General features: G+C 34.1%; 1 protein-coding gene across 1 annotated transcript in view; it reads left to right on the forward strand.

Moving 5' to 3' along the window:
• Positions 1–2,702: 2,702 nt before the first annotated feature.
• Positions 2,703–20,488, forward strand: part of LOC133330569 (mucin-2) — a 254,746-nt gene continuing 236,960 nt past the window's right edge. The window contains exons 1-2 of the mRNA XM_061539007.1: positions 2,703–2,725; positions 17,475–18,118. Coding sequence (XP_061394991.1) covers positions 2,703–2,725; positions 17,475–18,118 — 667 coding nt within the window. The remainder of the gene's footprint in view (positions 2,726–17,474; positions 18,119–20,488) is intronic.

The raw sequence follows: 20,488 nt of genomic DNA on the forward strand, positions 1-20,488 counted from the left end.
AGGTTTTTAGCAAAGTTTGATGCCATCCAGCTGATGCTGTGCTGTTGTTTTTTGTTGTTGCTGTAGATGAAGATGGTAATTAGTGTTTGCGGTTATGGTGACCATTAAAAAAAATTAAATTTTTACTGTTGGGATGTTGTTGTTAGGAAACATGATTTTGCTATATTCAAAATGTGAAACAACAAGCTATACAATTGAGGTTCATATTGTCGCCTATACTTATAGAGATGTTTTTTGAATTTCGACCTGTGATGTTGAATGAAAAAATCAAAAAATTCAATGTATCTTCGTACAGGTAATCGGAAACGAAAAATTTGGTTTCTAAAGGTAAACAATTGTAAAATTTCACCGGAACAAATCCACCCCTGGTAGCAGCTCTCATCTAAGGTTTTATTTCTGAAATTTAAAAATATTTATTAATATATATATATATATATATTCTTTATGAGAATAAAATTCTATGTCGATTTATCCATGTTCGTAACAATAGAACTCGCTTTTTTCAATATAGAGCTCTTGAAGTTCTACGTGAAATTTTCTATATGCAGTTCTACTACTCCTGGAATGTTTGCAGGCGAAAGTGGTATTTTTAGGTCCACGTTATTGGTATAACCCTTAATATTCGCTATTTTGGGAGTTTATACATGATTTTCAACTAATTTGCCTGTAGTTTATTATTACTATTATTTGAGTCCTCATTGTGTAGAAAATTTTTAGTATAGACCCCATATAAAGATAACACCCAAATTTCGGTATTTCGGCTCGTTTTTTAATCGAACCTTCACCACACTGTGGTACAGGGTATTATGTCTTTGTGCATATGTTTGTAACAGACAAAAGGAAACGAGATAGACACATGGTTCATTTTGAGAATATGCATAGAATCACTTTCTGAGTCGATTTACGCATGTCCGTCTGTCCATGTTAAATTGTAAAAAAAGTACAGATCGCATTTATGATCCGAATTGGATGAAATTTGGCATAGGTCACTTATTTGGGCCAAGGACGAACCCTATTGAAATTGTGAAAAATCGGTTCAGATTTAGATATAGTAGCTCCCATATATATTTTCGTTCGATTTAATGTAAATGGTGTACCAAAGTCCTCATATATATTTCGATTTGCACGGAAATTGGCGTAGCGTAATGAATTAGGTCTGGAATGATGTGTGTCGAGTTTTCTGAATATCGGTCCAGATTTAGATATAGCTCCCATGTATATTTTCGTCCGATTTAATGTAAATGGTGACCCAAAGTCCTTATATATCTTTCGATTTGAACGAAATTTGGTACAATGTACTGAATTTGTTCTAAAATGATGTGTGTTAAGTTTAAGTTAAGATTTAGATATAGCTCACATATATATTTTCGTCCGATTTAGTGTAAATGGTGTATCAAAATCAATATATATCTTTCGATTTAAGACGTTTTTCTTTGTCATGACTGATAATCTATTATTATACCCTTCACCACACTGTGGTACAGGGTATTATGTATTTGTGCATATGTTTGTAACAGGCAAAAGGAAACGAGATAGACACATGGTTCCTTTTGAGAATATGCATAGAATCACTTTCTGAGTCGATTTATGCATGTCCGTACGTCTGTCCCTATTAAACCCTATTGAAATTGGGAAAATCCTTTGATTTGCACGAAATTTGGCATGGCGTACTTAATTAAGTGTAGAACGATGTATGTTAAATTTCAGATTTAGATATAGCTCCCATATATATTTTCGTCCGATTTAAGGTAAATAGTGCATCCATGTCCCTATATATTCTTCAATTTGCTTACTAAGTAAGGTCTAGAACGATGTGTGTTAAATTTCGTGAAAATCGGTTCAGATTTAGATATAGTTCCCATATATATTTTCGTCCGATTTAAGGTAAATAGTGCATAGCGTACCAACGATGTGTGTTAAATTTCGTGAATATCGGTTCAGATTTAGATATAGCTTCCGTATATATTTTGTCCAATTCGATGTAAATAATGCACCAAAGACCCTATATATCCTTCGATTTGCACGAATTTTGGCATAGCGTACTGATTTGAGTCTAGAATAATGTGAGGCGAATTTCGGGAAAATCGGTTCAGATTTAGATATAGCTCCCACCCAACGATGTGTGTTAAATTTCGTGAAAATATGTTCAGATTTAGATATAGCTTCCGTATATATTTTTGTCCAATTCGATGTAAATAGTGCACCAAAGAGCCTGTATATCCTTCGATTTGCACGAATTTTGGCATAGCGTACTGATTTGAGTCTAGATTAATGTGTGGCGAATTTCGGAGAAATCGGTTCAGATTTAGATATAGCTTCCATATATATATATTCGTCAGATTTTATGTAAATCATTCACCAAAATCCCTATATATCCTTCGATTTGCACGAACTTTGGTATAGAGTACTGAATTGGATCTAGAATGATGTTTGGAAAGTTTTGGTTCAGATTTCGATATAGCTTCCACATATACATATATATTCGTCCGATTTTACCTTAATGGTGCACCAAATTCCTAATGTTTGTCCGATTAAGACGAAATTTAGCACAACTTGAATGACATTATCGCGTTTTGTTGAAATTGGTATTATTCCATATGTATTTCGAACGGGTGTCCGACTGAAATTACATTTTTAACAGTGCGGCGTACCGAATAGCGTGTATCAATTTTGTTTTAAATCGTTTTCCACAAATATGTCTCATGGTACGCATACGTAAGGTAAGGTAAGGACACGTATGTACAATATACCCAAAGTGGTGAAGGGTATCATATAGTCGGCCCAGTCCGACTTTACTACTTTCCTCACTGGTTGTTTATTAAAAACAATCAGCAGTAATATTCCAATTCTGATACGTATTTAATGGAAACTTGCTTGTTCCGTAATTAGGTAAATTCTTGGTTAACGGTGTTTTAATGCCACAATAGCAAAGCGTCTACTCCTGAATAGAGAAAGAATAATGTTCTCCTTTAGTTTTGTTGCAGAATCATTATTTTGTAAACATGTTGTTGTTACCAATCTCTTGCCAACAAGTTTCCTGCCGTTAGCCAATAATCAGACTAACCAGACCAATTGAATTTTAATAACCAGTGGACATGAATTGCAGTTATCACAACAAATAACAGTTGAGTTGATGGATAGCATCAACTGACAGGAATTTTTTATATTATTTCATGGATATACGTTTTTCATCAGGTGTTCTATGACATTCTTTCGTAGTCTTTTCAAGTTCAACATATCTATATTTATAGGTCTTCCATGGACGACGAACTTTCCACAGGCCACATACGAGCAGAAGAGCAGCGGCAGATAAAAGTAACGAAATTGGACCTACATTGAAAAGTGATTTTTTTATAAAAACAACAAACTGGGATTAAGCCTGACTATTTTGCAAAAACAAAATACAAATGGTATCCCAAATAACCCGCCAACACTACTGAAGTTGTAGACGAGGCACGGTCATACTGTTTGGTTTATTGCTTTAACTAGCAATACCAACAACAACGTTATGTGCATTCGTCACAAAGTGACGACACATAGCAGTGGGAAATGTATTGTAGTTGTTTGTAAAAGCCTTGTTGATCACGAAGTCAGGCGCCAACGAAACGAACTTCTCATTGGGGTCGTATCGCTGGTAACGTAAGAACTTCGAATTGTCACAAGAGACATTTGGGTTTGAAAGGTTTTTTGTAAAGAAGCTATTAATAGCTTCTGGGGAGAATATCCCAACAAAAAAAAACTAAGGGAACTGATGAGGATCAGTGGCGAGATCCGAAACTATAGTCTTCCCTGCCTTACCCCTCGGCGGACAATGCCATACATTCCCCACTAATAAATAGTTGTTTTTTATAAAAACAACAAACTGAGATTAAACCTGACTATTTTGCAAAAACAAGTTTATAAAGATGTTTTCCCGCATCCTAGAAACCAGAATGCCAAATTACCAAACTTAGTTCAACCTATTTATTATCTTACTTACTTAACTGGCTTGTTACAGAACGATGGTTCCATAAGCCGAGCTTAAAAAAGATTTCCAAGCGCGTCGGTCTTGTGCGCAAATCCACCAATTTGGAAGACCACGTTAAAAGATGTAGTTTTCTACTTGGTCTTTCCATCTAATTCGTGGCCTTCCCTTTCTACGGGAACCATCAGTAGGCTCGGTTTTATATGCCTTTTGAGCTGGGGCATTCTCATTCATTCGCACACCGTAGTCGCTGCAGCTCAATACGACTGACTATGTCGATGTCCGCGTATAAATCGTAAAGCGCGTGGTTCATTCCACGCCGATATTCACCGTCGACGCAGATCGGCCCGTAGATCTTTCGGAGAATTTTTCCTTCAAGCACCCCAAGAGCTGCCTCATCTGCTTGCGCAAGTGCCCATGCTTCGAATCCATATAATAGCACGGGTAGTATCAGCGTCTTGTAAAGTGTGAGTTTGGTCTGGCGGGAGGTGGCCTTGTTTCTAAACTGCTTTTTTAGACCATAGTATCATCTGTTGGCCATCATAATCCTTCTCCGAATTTCAAAACTGGTCATTCGTTTTTATTTATGGCGGTACCAAGATATATAAAATCTTTAACTACCTCGAAACTGTATTTCTCAAGTTCCACAGTTGGCGCGAGTCTACTGGACGTCTTGCGCATTGATACCATCAGCTTGGTCTTCTCGCCGTTTACTGCCAGACCCACTTTGGCAGACTCCATTTCAATTTGTTCAAAAGTGGCTGTTACCGTTCGCAATGTTCGACCCATTATATCGATGTCATCGGCGTAGGCGAGTAACATGTGTTGTTTGGTGTACAGAGTGCCATTTCTGTTCACCTTTGCGGCTCGTATGACCTTTTCCAGCAGGATGTTAAAAAGATCAAACGACAAACTGTCACCTTGTCTGAATCCTCGTTCGGTATTGAAGGGCTGCGATAGGTCCTTTCCTACTTTAACTGCTGACCTTGTGCCACATAAAGTTATCCTGCATAGCCGTACTAATTTTGCAGGAATGCCGAACCTAGACATGGCTTTAAACACCTCTGAACGGATAGGGCTGTCGGATGCGGTTTTATAGTCGACAAATAGGTGGTATGTGTCGATGTGGTTTTCGTGGGTCTTTTCCAGGACTTGGCGCAGACTGAAAATCTGGTCAATGGTGGATTTGCCTGGTCTGAAGCCGCATTGGTATGGTCCAATGATGTCATTGGCCATTGGCTTCAGTCGTTCACGCAGCACTATTTAAAGTTCGAAGCCTAGATAAAGTTCGAATTTGGGACCCATTGGTCCACTCCTACTGGTACATCCCACACAAATGGTCAACACTTTCAATATTTATAATGTTTGAATTTCTAAAAAGAAAATTTAAATTTTGCAAATTGTATATAACTGTTATTTTTTAATGTTTCATAATAAAAAAATTTAATGACCATTGTTGTTAGCTTTTATTTGTCATCTCTCTTTAACGCTCATCGATTAAAAGAGCAAAAAACAAAGTAACTCTCTTTAATAACGATATTTTTTGTATTTGTTTTGATAACCACTTGTTGTTTGTTTTGTTTTTTTTGGTTTTCTTTATTATTATTTCGATTTTCGTTCGGCTGTTATGGGTATTCACATTATCATTAATACATCGACAATATACCGCAGATATGTGTGTGCATATGTACCAAAAGAGACGGAGAGAGAAATGAGTAAACAAAAGCCCCCCAAAAAAACTGAACACAAAACAATGGAAAAGAAAAGTAAACCACAAATGAAATATGAAATACTGGTAACAACATATGGTGGTATGGTAACTGCCTGACTTGACTGACGACTGTGACGGCGATCAAGAGTTTTTTTTATTGTTCAAAATATAAGGAAACACTAATGGCAACAATAACAACAAAGTAATGTAGTGTGTTACTCTTTATTGTTTGCATATACACATATGACTGTGGTGGTCAGTTTTTTTTTTTTTGCTCACATATCTTTAATGTGAGTTGCCAACATTTCAAATAATAGTAATTCAGAGATTAACATAAAACCCACATTCAATATTCTGAACATATTTTCACTTCCTATACCTAAAATACTACCTGAAATAGTCTTTGCCTAGTATCGGAGTTCGGTAGATAAGAAAATAATGTAATCTAAATATCAACATTTATGATAGAGTTTTGTTTGGTATTCCAAATTGGATATATCGATCCACGCTGTGGTATATAACCGATCATTTTTAGAATATTTTTAAACTGTAATTTGGTATTTTGGGTTCTCATTGGGTAGCATATATCCCTACCAAATGTCCACGGCCGTGATAGCCCTTTATTTGTTATTCCTTTATTCTTTAAAAAATCCACGCCTATGTAAGCCCTTAAAAAATCTTTAAAAAACCAAGCCCATGATCGTCCTAAAAAATATTCTTTATAAAATCCATGGCCATGGTAGACCTTAATAGTATACATTAAAAAATCCACGGTAGCCCTTAAAAATATTTTTGAATCTAAGCCTATGGCCTATGGTAACCCTTATAAAAACCCACGCCTAAAGTAGCTAGTGAAAAAAAATATTCTTATAAAAATCTACGCCTAAAAATATTCCTATAAAAATCTACGCCTAAAAAATATTCTTATAAAAATCTACGCCTAAAAAATATTCTTATAACAATCTACTCCTAAAAAATATTCTTATAAAAACCTACGCCTAAAAAAATAATCTTAAAAAATCCAATTAGCTCGTAAAAAATATTCTTATAAAAATCCACACCTAAATTAGATTTTAAAAAATATTCTTATAAAAATCCACACCTAAATTAGCTTTAAAAAAATATTCTTATAAAAATCCAGACCTAAATTAGCTTTTAAAAAATATTCTTATAAAAATCCACCCCTATAGTAGCCCTTGAAATATTCTTATAAAAATCCACACCTAAATTAGCTCGTAAGAAAATATTCTTATAAAAATCCACGCCTAAAGTAGCTTATGAAAAAATATTCTTAAAAAATTCAAGCGTAATGTAGCTCGTAAAAAATATTCTTATAAAAATCAACGCCCTTGGCAGACTCTCAAAAATAGTATTTAAAAATCAACTACTTTGGTAGACCCTCAAAAATATTCATATAAAATCCACGACTAAAGTAGCTCGTAAAAAAATTCTTATAAAAATCTACGCCATTGGTAGACCTTCAAAAAGTATTCTTTAAAAAATCCCCACATTTGATAGGCCCTCAAAAAATATTCTTTAAAAAATCCAAGCCTTTGGTAGACCCTCAAAAAGTATTCTTTAAAGAATCCACGTCTTTGGTAGGCCCTCAAAAATTATTCTTTAAAAAATCCATGCCTTTGGTAGACCCTCAAAAAATATTCTTTGAAAAAATTCAAGCCTTTGGTAGAGCCTCAAAAAATATTCATTAAAAAATCCCCACATTTGATAGGCCCTCAAAAAATATTCTTTAAAAAATCCAAGCCTTTGGTAGGCCCTCAAAAAGTATTCTTTAAAAAAGCCACGCCTTTGGTAGACCCTCCAAAAATATTCTTTAAAAAATCCACGCCTTGGTAGACCCTCAAAAAATATTTTTAAAAAAATAAAATCAAGCCTTTGGTAGACCCTCAAAAAAATATTCATTAAAAAATCCACACATTTGATAGGCCCTCCAAAAATATTCTTTAAAAAATCTACGCCTATGGTGCCCTTGAAAAAGTATTCTTATAAAAATCTCCGCCTATGGTAGCCCTTTATCTATAATTATTTGAAGGGGATTTTTGTAGCACTTTCTGGATCTAACTGTGGCATTCTCAGCAAAATGGCTTGTTTGAGAGATTTGGTATTTTTGCTAAATAGTTCCGGCGTGGTCATGGTTTGTTTATCTCGCAGATACCATTCAGCGGCTCTTTGGCTACCTTAACTTCTTTGCTCCGCTGTTGCTGGTATTGCGGCCACGGCTGTTGCTTACTTGGTTGGAGTCGGAATCGTCGTTGTCATGTTTCTGGGGTTTTTTGTAGTTGTCGTCGTTGCTTTTTGTTTTCAAATTGTATTTCTTCAGGTTTTTTTGTTTTTGTTATTGTATTTTTGTTTCTCTTGTCGGGCGAGTGTCGTATTTATGAGTAAGTGAGTAACACCGATGGCTGGCTCTGCACCGCACCGTGAGCCAGTGTTAGTGAGTGTGTTTTGATTTTTTGTTTTTCCATTCTTTCTTTCGTTTGTTTGTTTTGTGCCTGCCTGCCTGTTGCGCAGCAGCGGTGACGATGCGGTTCACTGCCGTGGCTCTGGTGGGGAGATAATGTGAAACATTAGTAGAGTTGTTTTTTAGTTTTTAGCGAACCTTGCCAGAGAGTAGAGTCGAGTGCGTGTGTCGGGCGGTATTGTTTTGTCATCATCATCGTATGTTCGCGATACACCAACCGATACCATCATCATCACCATCCAAAACGAATTGTTTGTTTGTTTGTCGCTGCCGTTTTAATATGTGAATAATGCAACTCTAATCAGTTGCAATAAAAAACGACGACAACAACAAAAAAAAAATCTGAAAAAAAATATTTAAATATAAATTCAAGAATTACCAAACAAAGGAAAATTTGGCAAAATAAGAAATTGAAAGAAGTAAAAAAGGAAGAATTACAAAGTTTTGTGAAAAAAAGAATTGAAAAAATACCCCCTTCTATCGAAAAAAGTAGTGCCAAATAAAAAATAGCGGTTCATGCGAGAAGAAAAGTGCAAGGCTATAAAAGAATTTCTTTCCGTCCGCTCTGTGTTGTGTCGAGTACTCTCAGTGTTGTTGCAAAATAACCGTGTCGAAAAACACGTTTTTGTTTTTTTATTATTTTGTATTTTATCGAAAAAAACAACAACAGCGACCAAAGGAAAATAAAAAAAATTATCAAGAATTTTTTTTAATAACAAAAAGTACGTGAGAAAAAATGTAGAAAACGAAACAAAAACAAATTGGTTAAAATTTTGTTTGGATATTATACTTACAAGAAGTTTTGCAATAAGTTCTATAACAAAAAAAAAAATAATAAGTTGTAAAAAAATACTAATGCAGTCCAAATTGTTTATAACGACATAACGACTGTATCCAAAGTCAAACTCTGCCATTAATTATACCCTTCACCACACTGCGGTACAGGGTATTATGTCTTTGTGCATATGTTTGTAACAGGCAAAAGGAAACGAGATAGACACATGGTTCTATTTGAGAATATGCATAGAATCCCTTTTTGTACCAAAGTCCCTATATATCTTTCGATTTGCACGAAATTCGGCACAGCGTAATGAATTAGGTCTAGAATGATGTGTGTCGAGTTTCCAGAAAATCGTCCAGATTTAGATATATCTCCCATATATATTTTCGTCCGATTTAATGCAAATGGTGTACTAAAGACCCTATATATCTTTCGATTTGCACGAAATTCGGCACAGCGTAATGTATTATGATGTGTGTTAAGTTTCCTGAAAATCGGTCCAGATTTAGATATAGCTTTCGTATATATTTTCGTCCGATAGAAAAATGGTTCACCAAAGACCCCAAGGTAGGCCGATTGACAAAAAATCTGGCACAACGTACTGAAGTTAAGTTAATATATAGACTCAAATTAAAACATTTAGTAATCCTCCTTGAATGTTGTGGATCAAGTATCCAGATCGACCGCATACTTACTCATTTTTTAGTTTGTCGGACACACTATTCCCGTCGATCAATGCATAGCCGAACTCTTCTCTATAGCACCTACGATCAATGCATAGCCGAGCTCTTCTCTATTGCACTTTCTGGCAAGCTTCGGCACTCTCTGTCTATGGATTCTCGTAACAGTTTCCCTCCTACAACTATGGATTGGCTCAGATCTTTCTTTCAGTCGACCATAGGCTCCATTTTCGTTTTTACGGGTTAGACACTCGTCAGCTCTTCCTAATTTTCTTCGCCACTTCTGAGGAAGTGGTTGCACGGTTAGGCTTATCATTTTGAACACACATTTGCGGTTCGTTCTTATTTCTCCGGTTCATAATGGCCAGTTTCCGCCTTAGTACCCCAGATGGCTTCATTTTCTTTGTTGCTTGAATTTGCTGACTTCTATCATCATCATATCAGCATCTTCATTCCTCCGGCATTGTATGTCGTTTATATTGGATTTATTCTTGTGTTTAGACTCGGAATTTGAGTTTGCATCTCCGCCTGTCTCGGAAGGTTGTTTCGAGATTGCTCTACTTATTTTATTCAGCTGTTTTCGTAATTTCCCACTCAACGAGTATGTTTGCAATTACACCGTCAGTATTTTTATTCCAATAAAAATATGACCCTCAATAAGTTCAAAATAAATCCAAATTATTAACAAATAAATCAAAAATTTATCCAAGAACTAACGCCAACCTGAAGTTAATGACTCGTGAAATGAAACATACAAATCCGAAAAAAACCTACATAGTAGTTATGTGTATAATTGCTCTTTGTGATTGCAAACAACAAATATCAGAAATACACATTCGTCAACAACAAAAAGTGGACTTGACAAAAACACGAAATAAAGCCGGAAAAATGACACCTACGCCACAACAACAAAATCTGTGCACTTTTAAATGAATTAATTTTAATTTGTTCGAAAAAAAAAAACAAAATAAAAACAAAAATAACTTCGTTATAATTGGCCGGACATTAATGTTATACAGACAACCCACCCACCACTACCGTTATGGGAAACACAGTCTGATTCAAACGAAAAACACATCAAAAACAAACTGTCAGGAAATGCTTCGACAAAAAACAGCTACTTTATTAAAAATTGAGTAATAACTTTTAGCAATGAACACACAAAGTGGGAAGAGTGGAGTGGGAACTGTTTAATGGAAATTAAGATACAAGGCATATATAATCAATATAGAAATAATTAGATGTGGACTGGACTAACAGAAGGTGCTGTCAGGTCTGATAAATTCAGGTATATGCATGAGCAGAGACGTTATCATGATGCCCAATTTAGACCCTTCTTGTAACAATGTAGCCAGACTTAAATTGTAGGTTGCCCCTTTGTTCTGATGTTCGAGGTGGGGGACAAAGCGAGAACGGGGTATATAGTAGCGCTCGTACTGTTTTTGACCTAAACAATTTGAATATCTCTTTGAATCAAATATGTTTTTTATGTAATGTAATTGTAATTATTCCACTCCAATTGAGACATCTCAAAACATGGGGTTTAAACGCTTCGATAGCATCTTCTAATAAAGAAAATCCTTGGCCAAATATGTTTTTCTTAACGTATGAGAACAGTTATAGGTATCAATTCTGCGTTTAGACGGTTAAAAAGGCACCTAAGCCAATGTGTAATAGCTCTTATTGTCATGATGCACAGTGGTTTGGGTTCTCTTGTTTGATTTTTACATTTGGTTCGCCTTCGAAAACCCACAGAAGTCCTTCCTAAGGTAGGATCTTCAAAAATAGGTCTTCCATAGGCAAACGTCTTAAACAGACGGAAATCCCACCAAAAGACTTTCATAGACAGAACACGTTCCAAAAGCCTCTATGAATAGAAGGTTTCCCATAGGAAGAATGCTTTTCAAAAATCATCTAAAAGCAAAAGATTTTTCAATGCTGTATAGACAAAATATTTACTATTACACTTCAGAAGAGCAGAGGTCTTTCAAAAAGACCTCACAAATATCATCGAAGACCCGCACTGGTTTGATGTTTTGTTTCGGACTCACCTGAAAATATCCATGACTTGTCACCTGTGTCAATCTTATAAACGTCTTTAAAAGCAACGCGATCGTATTTCTTTGAACCAATGAAGTTAATTCTATTTTTTTAACAAATTGATTTTTTATTTCACTTAATGTTGATTATACACAAAATATATACATATACCAGGCCTCGTGTTGAAATTAGCAATGGAGTCTTACCCTTAAGTAGATTTGTTTATGGGTTTTTGTTTGAATGCATTCATCAAATCAAACAACGCAAAATTCCACACCTCTTCTATAGACTAAGATATTCTACAGATCTTCCAGATTATGAACAACTTACATAGGCACAAAATGCGTATGGGAACTGCCTTCGGAAATATCTTCTAAGGCTTCTTTAGGCACGCATAATATTTCTCTAAGCTCTATGACATGAACTCTGGGACATGAACTGAAATATCTTTGCATCTCTGGCCTTCAAAGTGCCCCTTCAGCTCTTCCATGAATGAAAAAAAAACATTTTAATGAATATTTTCATTTTTATATATATATATATATATCGCGCTTAGGATAAAATTAAAAATTATTTTATTTTATATATATATATATCGCGCTTAGGATAAAATTAAAAATTTTTATAATAATGAGAAAGCCATTATTTTTCCAAAACATGTAAACATTTCATTAATATTAAGTGATTATTTATACTCTTTCGAGTCGAGCTTGATGATCTAAGTTTTGCAAATAATCACTTAAAATTACTTTCAAATGATCACTGCTCTTACAAGGCAAAATTCAAATAACAAAAATTAATTTCAGCTGAGCACGGCTAGGGCTCGAACCTAGGTCCTCGGAGCAACACAAATGTTGCCAGACCACTTAACGTTCTGAGTCATCAACACACTTCCAAAACGGTTGCGCAAAAACATGTGTATACCATGGAAGCAATTGTAGGTGTGTGGATTAATTATCCATCGCTACAACAAAAATCTGCTTTGAGAAGGACTGTTCCTAGAATGAAGACAAATGTCGAACTTTGACAAATTTGAATTTAATTCGCATATGCAAGTTTCGCATCAGGGCGGAATAAATACAAGTTATCAACATACGACCTTTGTAAAGCCACATAGCCAGACATGCCTGATGAGCCGCTTAACCAACGGCGAAACGCGTCGCATAATGGTGGGTTCACGTATGTTCTTCTCCTGGCTTTCCTTTTCATTGCAAAACCTAGATCATCAAGCTCGACTCGAAAGAGTATAAATAATCACTTAAAATTACTTTCAAATGATCACTGCCCTTACAAGGCAAAATCCAAATAACAAAAATTAATTTCATTAATATCAAAACAATTTTCAAACTTCACTCTACTTTATCTCATTTTCTCCTCTCTCTCTCTCTCTCTCTCTTTGGACGAAAATAAATGTATTCCTCCCTAGAAAAAAAAACTCACAACCACCATTCATTATTCAGCCGTGGTTTGTTTGGGTATTGGAGAGGCAAGTTATTTCGATATCAATGCCAAATACAATAAATAAGTGTTGATACAAACAGCAAGCTCAACCGAAAGTTTAACATTGTATATGATTGTTATAATGACGCAAATCAAGTGAAAAAGAATAATCAAAACGACAAATAGTTTCGGTGCCATAGAAAATCCGACACTACCACCAAACAAACACAACTCCAAAGTTGTGTTTTGCTCTCTCTGACAAGAAACCAGTATTTACAGTTTTATGAATTGCATTCATAAAATGCAGAAATATGGACATAGGTAACACTTTCTGAGCACTATATATATAATATATGAATTATTTTTTCTGTGTACGAACTTCACTTCGTGTATAAAGACGCAGCGAAAAAAGACATAATGGCCGTTTATGGATTTCAGTTCACATACGCACACTTGTGGTGATAATCCACGTTGAGAACTGAGAAAAAGTAACCCAAGAAACCCACAGGTTAACTCAATAAACTGTGAATTTTTTATCGAATTGTTTTCCAATTCACTATAAACAACACAACACATGTTCGTACGTCACATCGTACTGAGTATGTATGATTGGTTCATATACAATTTCAAACTTTTCAATGGAAATGTCAAATATACTCAGAGTTGATTAAGTTATGTTGTCTTTAATTGTTGGATGGGTTTAATAAGCCGTCTGTGAACATTAATTAATTTAATGGATACGTAATATTTCAATTAATACAGATTGTGATGTAACCAGTTCCTATATATGTATATATATATATATATATACAGTGAGTGTAAAAAGTATTTTGCCTCAATAAAAATTTGAAAAAATTCTAATATATACGTCTGAAGCCAGCAAACTAAAGATGTAAAATGACTTAGGTATGATGGAGTACATTTGTGGACATATTTAGATCGTATTTCTGCAAGAATCACAGCGAAAGACCTATTGGTCTCGAAGATATCGGCCGAAATATATAATAATCCAAAAATGTTTATCACAAAAAAGTATTTTGCTTTTTATTATTATTTTAGAAAAAATTGTTACATTGGACACGTTTGGTCTTTTTATAGTTACAATTGCGGTTAACCACATACTATAAGCGATTTGACCACGATTTCATTACATCACGGCATTTTTCGTGGGTATTTTCTCACATTTACATTCAATACATTCTCCATCAGTATTTCATTTAATATTTGGTATTTTCTCGTCCTAATCTTAAGATGAGAGTATTAAACATAGTCATTGGGGCTTCAAAACTTCCCAAATATGTTTAGAATAATAAAGAAGAGGTTTTGCAAAATATAACGCGAGGACAGAACCTTAAAAACTATAAAAACCAAAATCCGACAAACAAATTATTTAAAAAAAATTCGCGAAACTCAAATTTTTTGACTTCGAAATTTGTATGGTCCAGTAATATTGATCTAGGAACCAATATATGCAATGTAAATACCAATAAGTGGGTCAGATTCAAAGATATGAACAGTTCTAAAGCAATAGTAATAAAAACCAATACATGAAGTTGGGATAAAACATCATTATTCGTCAAATCCTATTGTCTTTTGAAAAACTCTGGTTGCTGGTAGCGAATACGCATTCTATATTTTATCTCCGATTAACACCATCAGTTGCGAATAAAATGCAGTAGGGAATAAACGGGTCGATGTATTTTTTTTTTTCGAAATAAGATGTATTTATATTGCCAGAAAACCGTCCATATATTTGAATCTGACCTCCTTATCGCTATTTTCATCGTATATTTTGGTTCCTAGATCAATAAAAATGAACCATAAAGTTTTCGAAGTTAGAAAAATGGGGTTTCGCGATATTTTTTTAAATAATTTGTTTGTCGGATTTTGGTTTTAATAGTTTTTAAGGTCCTGTCCTCGCGATATATTTTGTAAAACCTCCTTTTTATTATTCTTAACATATTTGGGGTGTTTTGAAGCCCCGACGACTATATTTAATGCTCTGATTTTGAGATTAGGACGAGAAATTACCAAATATTGAATGAAATGTTGCTGCAGAATGTATTGAACGTAAATGTGAGAAAATACTCGGGAAAAATGACGTCGTTTATTGGAATCGTTGCCAAATCGCTTATAGTATGTCGTTACCCGCAATGGTAACCACAAAAAGACCAAACGTGTTCTATGTAACAATTTTTTCTAAAATAATAATAAAAAGCAAAATACTTTTTTGTGATAAACATTTTTGGATTGTTATATATTTCGGCCGATATCTTCGAGACCAATAGGTCTTTCGCAGTGATTCTTGCAGAAATACGATCTAAATATGTCCACAAACATACTCCATTATACATAATTCATTTTACATCTTTAGTTTGCTGGCTTTAGGCGTATATATTGGATTTTTTCAAATTTTTATTGAGGCAAAATACTTATTACACTCACTGTATATACAAAAAATGTCTACAAAAATAGTTTTCAAAATTTATTTACAGCCAAAATTTTAAGCATTTCAAACATAAGAAATGCATTAAAGCATTAAATGATTTGCAAAAAAAAAAAAAAGAAATACGACTTTCCTTAACAAAGCACATAGATTTATTACAATGATTGATTGTTCGCGTATGGTGGGATCAACGACATTAAATTAATAAACAGTCTTATCAGATAATTTATATTTGGTAGTTAAATATGGTACACCATATTGGGAATTCGGTGAATCAATCCGCCAGAGAATACATTTGAAAGGGGTTGGATTATTAAAGTTGTTGGCCCAGGCCGACATTGTCCCCTTCTCTAGTGGCTTTCCTTCATGCCTTCTTGCCCCAATATTTTAAAATTCCGGTATAGTTTGCATAGTAACACATAGTCGTTAAATCCTAATTTCAACCACTGTTTACGGTTTTTTTTTTAATATATTACGTGTTTCTCTATAAATGAGTAAATTTAATGAGGTATCCTAATTAAGAAAGTGATGACTAAAAAATAAATCAAAACAATGAAAACAACGTTTTGAATTGAAACATAACTTTTTAATTTATTGCATTCAAAGATCGTTTGGAAAATTTATCCCAATATTTCTAAATTAAAAATGTTTTCAAAATGTGCTTATCTGTTCATTTGAGATCCAAATTAAATGAAATTTCAAAATTTCTAAAATTTGATAGCAATAATTATGGAATTTTATTGTCTTGCAACATTGCATGAACTCCTGATCGAATAATGCTTCTTCTGTAAGATCGTCACAAGTGACGAATCATTTATCTATGCCCATCAACCCGAATCATGGATCTATGTCTATGAGTCACCTGTCTATTCCGGTAAACCGCTCATATAGCAGCTGTTCCGCTTGAACAACAAAATTTGCTTCGACATTTGGTTCGAGAGCATGAAAAAATGTATAAAAGTTTTGTGCAGACCCAAGATTTTGTAACGTCACGAAATATTAGTCCTAAATCCAACCTTATGTATACCGACCGTCCATCTTGAACAGCTGAGCCGATCTCGACATGTGTGTCCGTCCGTCTGTCCATTATAATTTGTAAACACAGCAGTTATGGTCCAATCGTTACCGAATTTTGCATGTAGGACGGAGGATGTTGGGATGTATCGGTCCATTTTCAATATTTTGGAGTGTGAAGTACATATTTAGATATAGAAAATATTCAATAGACCCATGTTTGACTAACCCTCATATATAAATTTCCGCTCATGTTTAGCATTTTTCATTCTCCTAGGCGCCTATTATTTGACATTTATGGGTCTTGGCTAACCGATTTAAGGGCTAAGCAGAATGCTCGCGTTGAGCCATCCGTCGCTTTGTATGTTATCGAAAATACAACAACCACAAGGAAACGATAACACAAACGCATATCGGTTCCTTGTGGTTGTTGTATTTTCGATAACATACAACGCGACGGATGGCTCAACGCGAGCATTCTGCTTAGCCCTTTAATGGTTCTGACCAACATTAGTTATGTTTAAGGTTATAATTTTTGACTTACTATATGCAAGTTGGAGGAAAATGTTACTGTCAGAAAATTTACAATAAGGACTCTGAATGCGGACGGTTTTAAAAATTCGACTCGGTCAAACTTAACTCCCATTGGAACAAATCGTTTACGCCTCAATCAGCTAATTAGACTTCATGCGTCCTGAAACGTTTTTTTAAATGTTGCACTATGTTGTCAATATCAAATATTTTTATTCACTTAACCATTGAGCTGAGTTTAAAAAATCTCTTATTGATTACCTTCATTGTTCTTGCTGCATCTTGCAACAGCTCATGTGTGTGCATGAATGCAAAATGATATCGTCAAAATTTCTTTATAATTACAATTCTCCATATTCATGTGTCCCCCTCTTACATCTATTTACAGATTCATAACTCGTTCACAACGTGCCGCCTCGGCTGGTATCATCAATGGTGGTAGTGGTGGTGCACCACAGCAGCCCTGTGATTCATCAACGTCTGCCTGCAATTCGCCGATACCAACAAGCGGCGGCGGTCGTTTATCACCGACGGTGCCGTCGTTGTCGTCCATAGCGCCGACATCCAGAACATCTCCTTCATCATCTTTACAACAACAAACAGATATACCTCTGCATCTTTCACCAAAATCGCCAACTGCTGCTGCTGACCACAGTGGAAAAACTGAAAACGGTTTTGTTGCTGTCGTTGGTGTTAAAGACGACATGACCAATAATTCTGGCCGTGGCGTCAGTGTCAAACCACCTCCAGTAACAAAAACTCCTGGTGTAGCAGAGGATAACAACAGCATCGCAGCGAAAACAACAACAACCCCATCAGCCACAACAACAAAGATAAAGAAGAAGTCAAATGCTGCTGCATCGGATTTGAGGAACAACAGTCAACAAATTCCATTAAACGAAGGCGAGAGCAAAGCAAAGGCCACAACAACGGCATCCACGTCCATTATAGAGGAGGCCACAATTCCAGCCACCAGCAGTGGCAGCAATCCATCAAATAAGACTGGGTTAAATACTCCAGCGGTCATATCAGGTAATTTTTTTTCATGAAAATTTACTTTTCGCTCTTCTTTTTTTAAACAAACAGTAACATACGTATGGACATACTTTAGTTGTCTGTTATGTTTTTTTTTCTTTGTTATTGTTCTTGTTATTTGTATTGTTTTTTGTGTTTTCTTGGAAGAAAGCATGGATGGAAATCCATGTATTTTTCCATATGCATGTTAAGTTGTTTTTGTTGTCATATTTTTTCCAGTGTTTTTGTACCTTCTTGTGTACTGCATTTGCCACATGTTTTACTTCTGACATTCATCACTTACTTCATTTTTCTTGTTATGTGTAAATTTTTTCCAACAAAAAATGTTATTGTTGTTTTTCGTTTTGTTTTCCATATTTGCCTTTGTTGTTATAAACATCATTATTAATTATTGTGGCATGTTTGTTATCTTTGTTTCATATTTACCACAGGTTAAATGTTTGTTATTATTTGTTACTAAACAACATATGAAGCACCCTACATGCAGACACACTCATACATGTCATCCATCCATCATGATAAATTATAAAGTTTTTGTTTTTCTCTTTCATACAATATTTACAAATATTTTATAAAAAAATATGAAAAATGGAAATTATAATAGATAGATGACCTTTCATAGGTCTTCAACCAATAAAATACCCTGCTTAGATGTTCTAAAATTGAGAAATGTTTCAGAGATTCTGTGTACGTAAAACATTCAACAACTTCTGTCTTTCAAAAGTTTTCTATATCAGAATTCTTCAATAAAAATATCTGATATTCTCAAAATATCTATGATTTTTAACTGTAGTTGGAACTGAAGAAAAATATTCATAAAAAAATACGCTCTTAGTGTGAGTTTAGAAAATGATTTTAATAATCCACGCTTGAGAATAAAATATTCTTTAAAACTGTACCACATGTTGAACATTTTTAAAATATTCTTTAAAAACCATGTATTGTTGGACCTTATTAAAAATATCCTACTTTTTAAAATCCACACCTTTTTGGGCTTTATAAAAATATTCTGTAAAAATCCACGCCTCGTTCTCTAAAGCTCCCCACGCATTACTGGACCTGAGATAAAGTATTTTTTAAACTCCACGACTAAAATCTCTCTAAATATTCTTAAAAAATAATTCAAGTTCTGATTAAAACTATTATTTACAGAATACACGACCTGAAAACTCTTCAAAAAAAAAAAAATCTTTACAGAATACACGCTCTGAAAGCTTTAAAAAAATTCTTTACAGAATACACGCTCTAAAAGCTCTTCAAAAAATTTCTTTACAGAATGCACGCTCTGAAAGCTCTTCAAAAATTTTTCTTTACAAAATACACGCTCTGAAAGCTCTAAAAAATTTCATTAAAAAAACCACGCTCTGAAAGCTTCTAAAATTTTTCTTTAAAAAATCCACGCTCTGAAAGATTCTAAAAAATTTTCTTTAAAAAATTCGCGCTTGAAAGCTCATCAAAAATATTTTAGAAGTACAAGCTCTGAATACTCCACAAAAATATTCAAATTCACGGTCTCAAATGTCAAAAATATTCTTTAAAAGCTCCTCAAAAATATTCTTTAAAATTGTACACTTTAAAAGCTTCTCAAAAAATAGAATAGGCTTAAACATTTTTATTTAAAATATATTCTATATTCTTTAAAAAAATAATATTTTGTTATCATCTATAGAAAAGCCACGCCCTTAAAGCTCATCAAGCAATATTCTTTAAAAACTCCACGTTCTGAAAGCTCTTCAATTCTTGAAAATATACACTTTCTGAAAATCGCTGAAAGCTCCTCAAAAAATCTTTAAAAATTCTAAGATGTGAAAGCTCCCCAAATATATTCATCCACCCATTGAAAGGTTATATAAAAATATTCTTTAAAAATCCACGCCCTTAAAGCTCATCAAACAATATTCTTCACATTCTGAAAGTTCTTTAAACAATCCACACTTTGAAAAACTTTGATAGCTTCTGAAAAACGTTGAAAGCTCCTCAAAAATTATTCTTTAAAAAAATCCAATCAAAGACGCCAGTAATTTAAAAAATAATCAATAAAAAATATTCGGGGAAAATTCAGAACGCATTTCCTTCAAAAAATTCTATTTCACAATGACCTTCAAAACAATAAAATTATATTTAATAAGTCATGTTCAATAAATCTGAATGACCTTTACAAAAATTATATAACAAATTTTCTGAATATCCTTTAACAATGTTACATACTAAGTTTAAGCTCTGAATGGCATTGAAAGCCACTGAAAATTTTAATCTAAAATTCATCCTCCTCATGTCCTTCTAAAAACAAAGCGAATATATTTCTTATATGTCCTTAAAAAATTCTCCAACACTCTGATTTTTTTTAAAGGATAAACCTTTAAAAAT

The sequence above is a fragment of the Musca vetustissima genome, unplaced genomic scaffold, assembly GCF_032173495.1.
Source record: "Musca vetustissima isolate MV318-11 ecotype Yass unplaced genomic scaffold, APGP_CSIRO_Mvet_v1 utg23084, whole genome shotgun sequence".
NCBI classification, from domain to species: Eukaryota; Metazoa; Arthropoda; class Insecta; order Diptera; family Muscidae; genus Musca; species Musca vetustissima.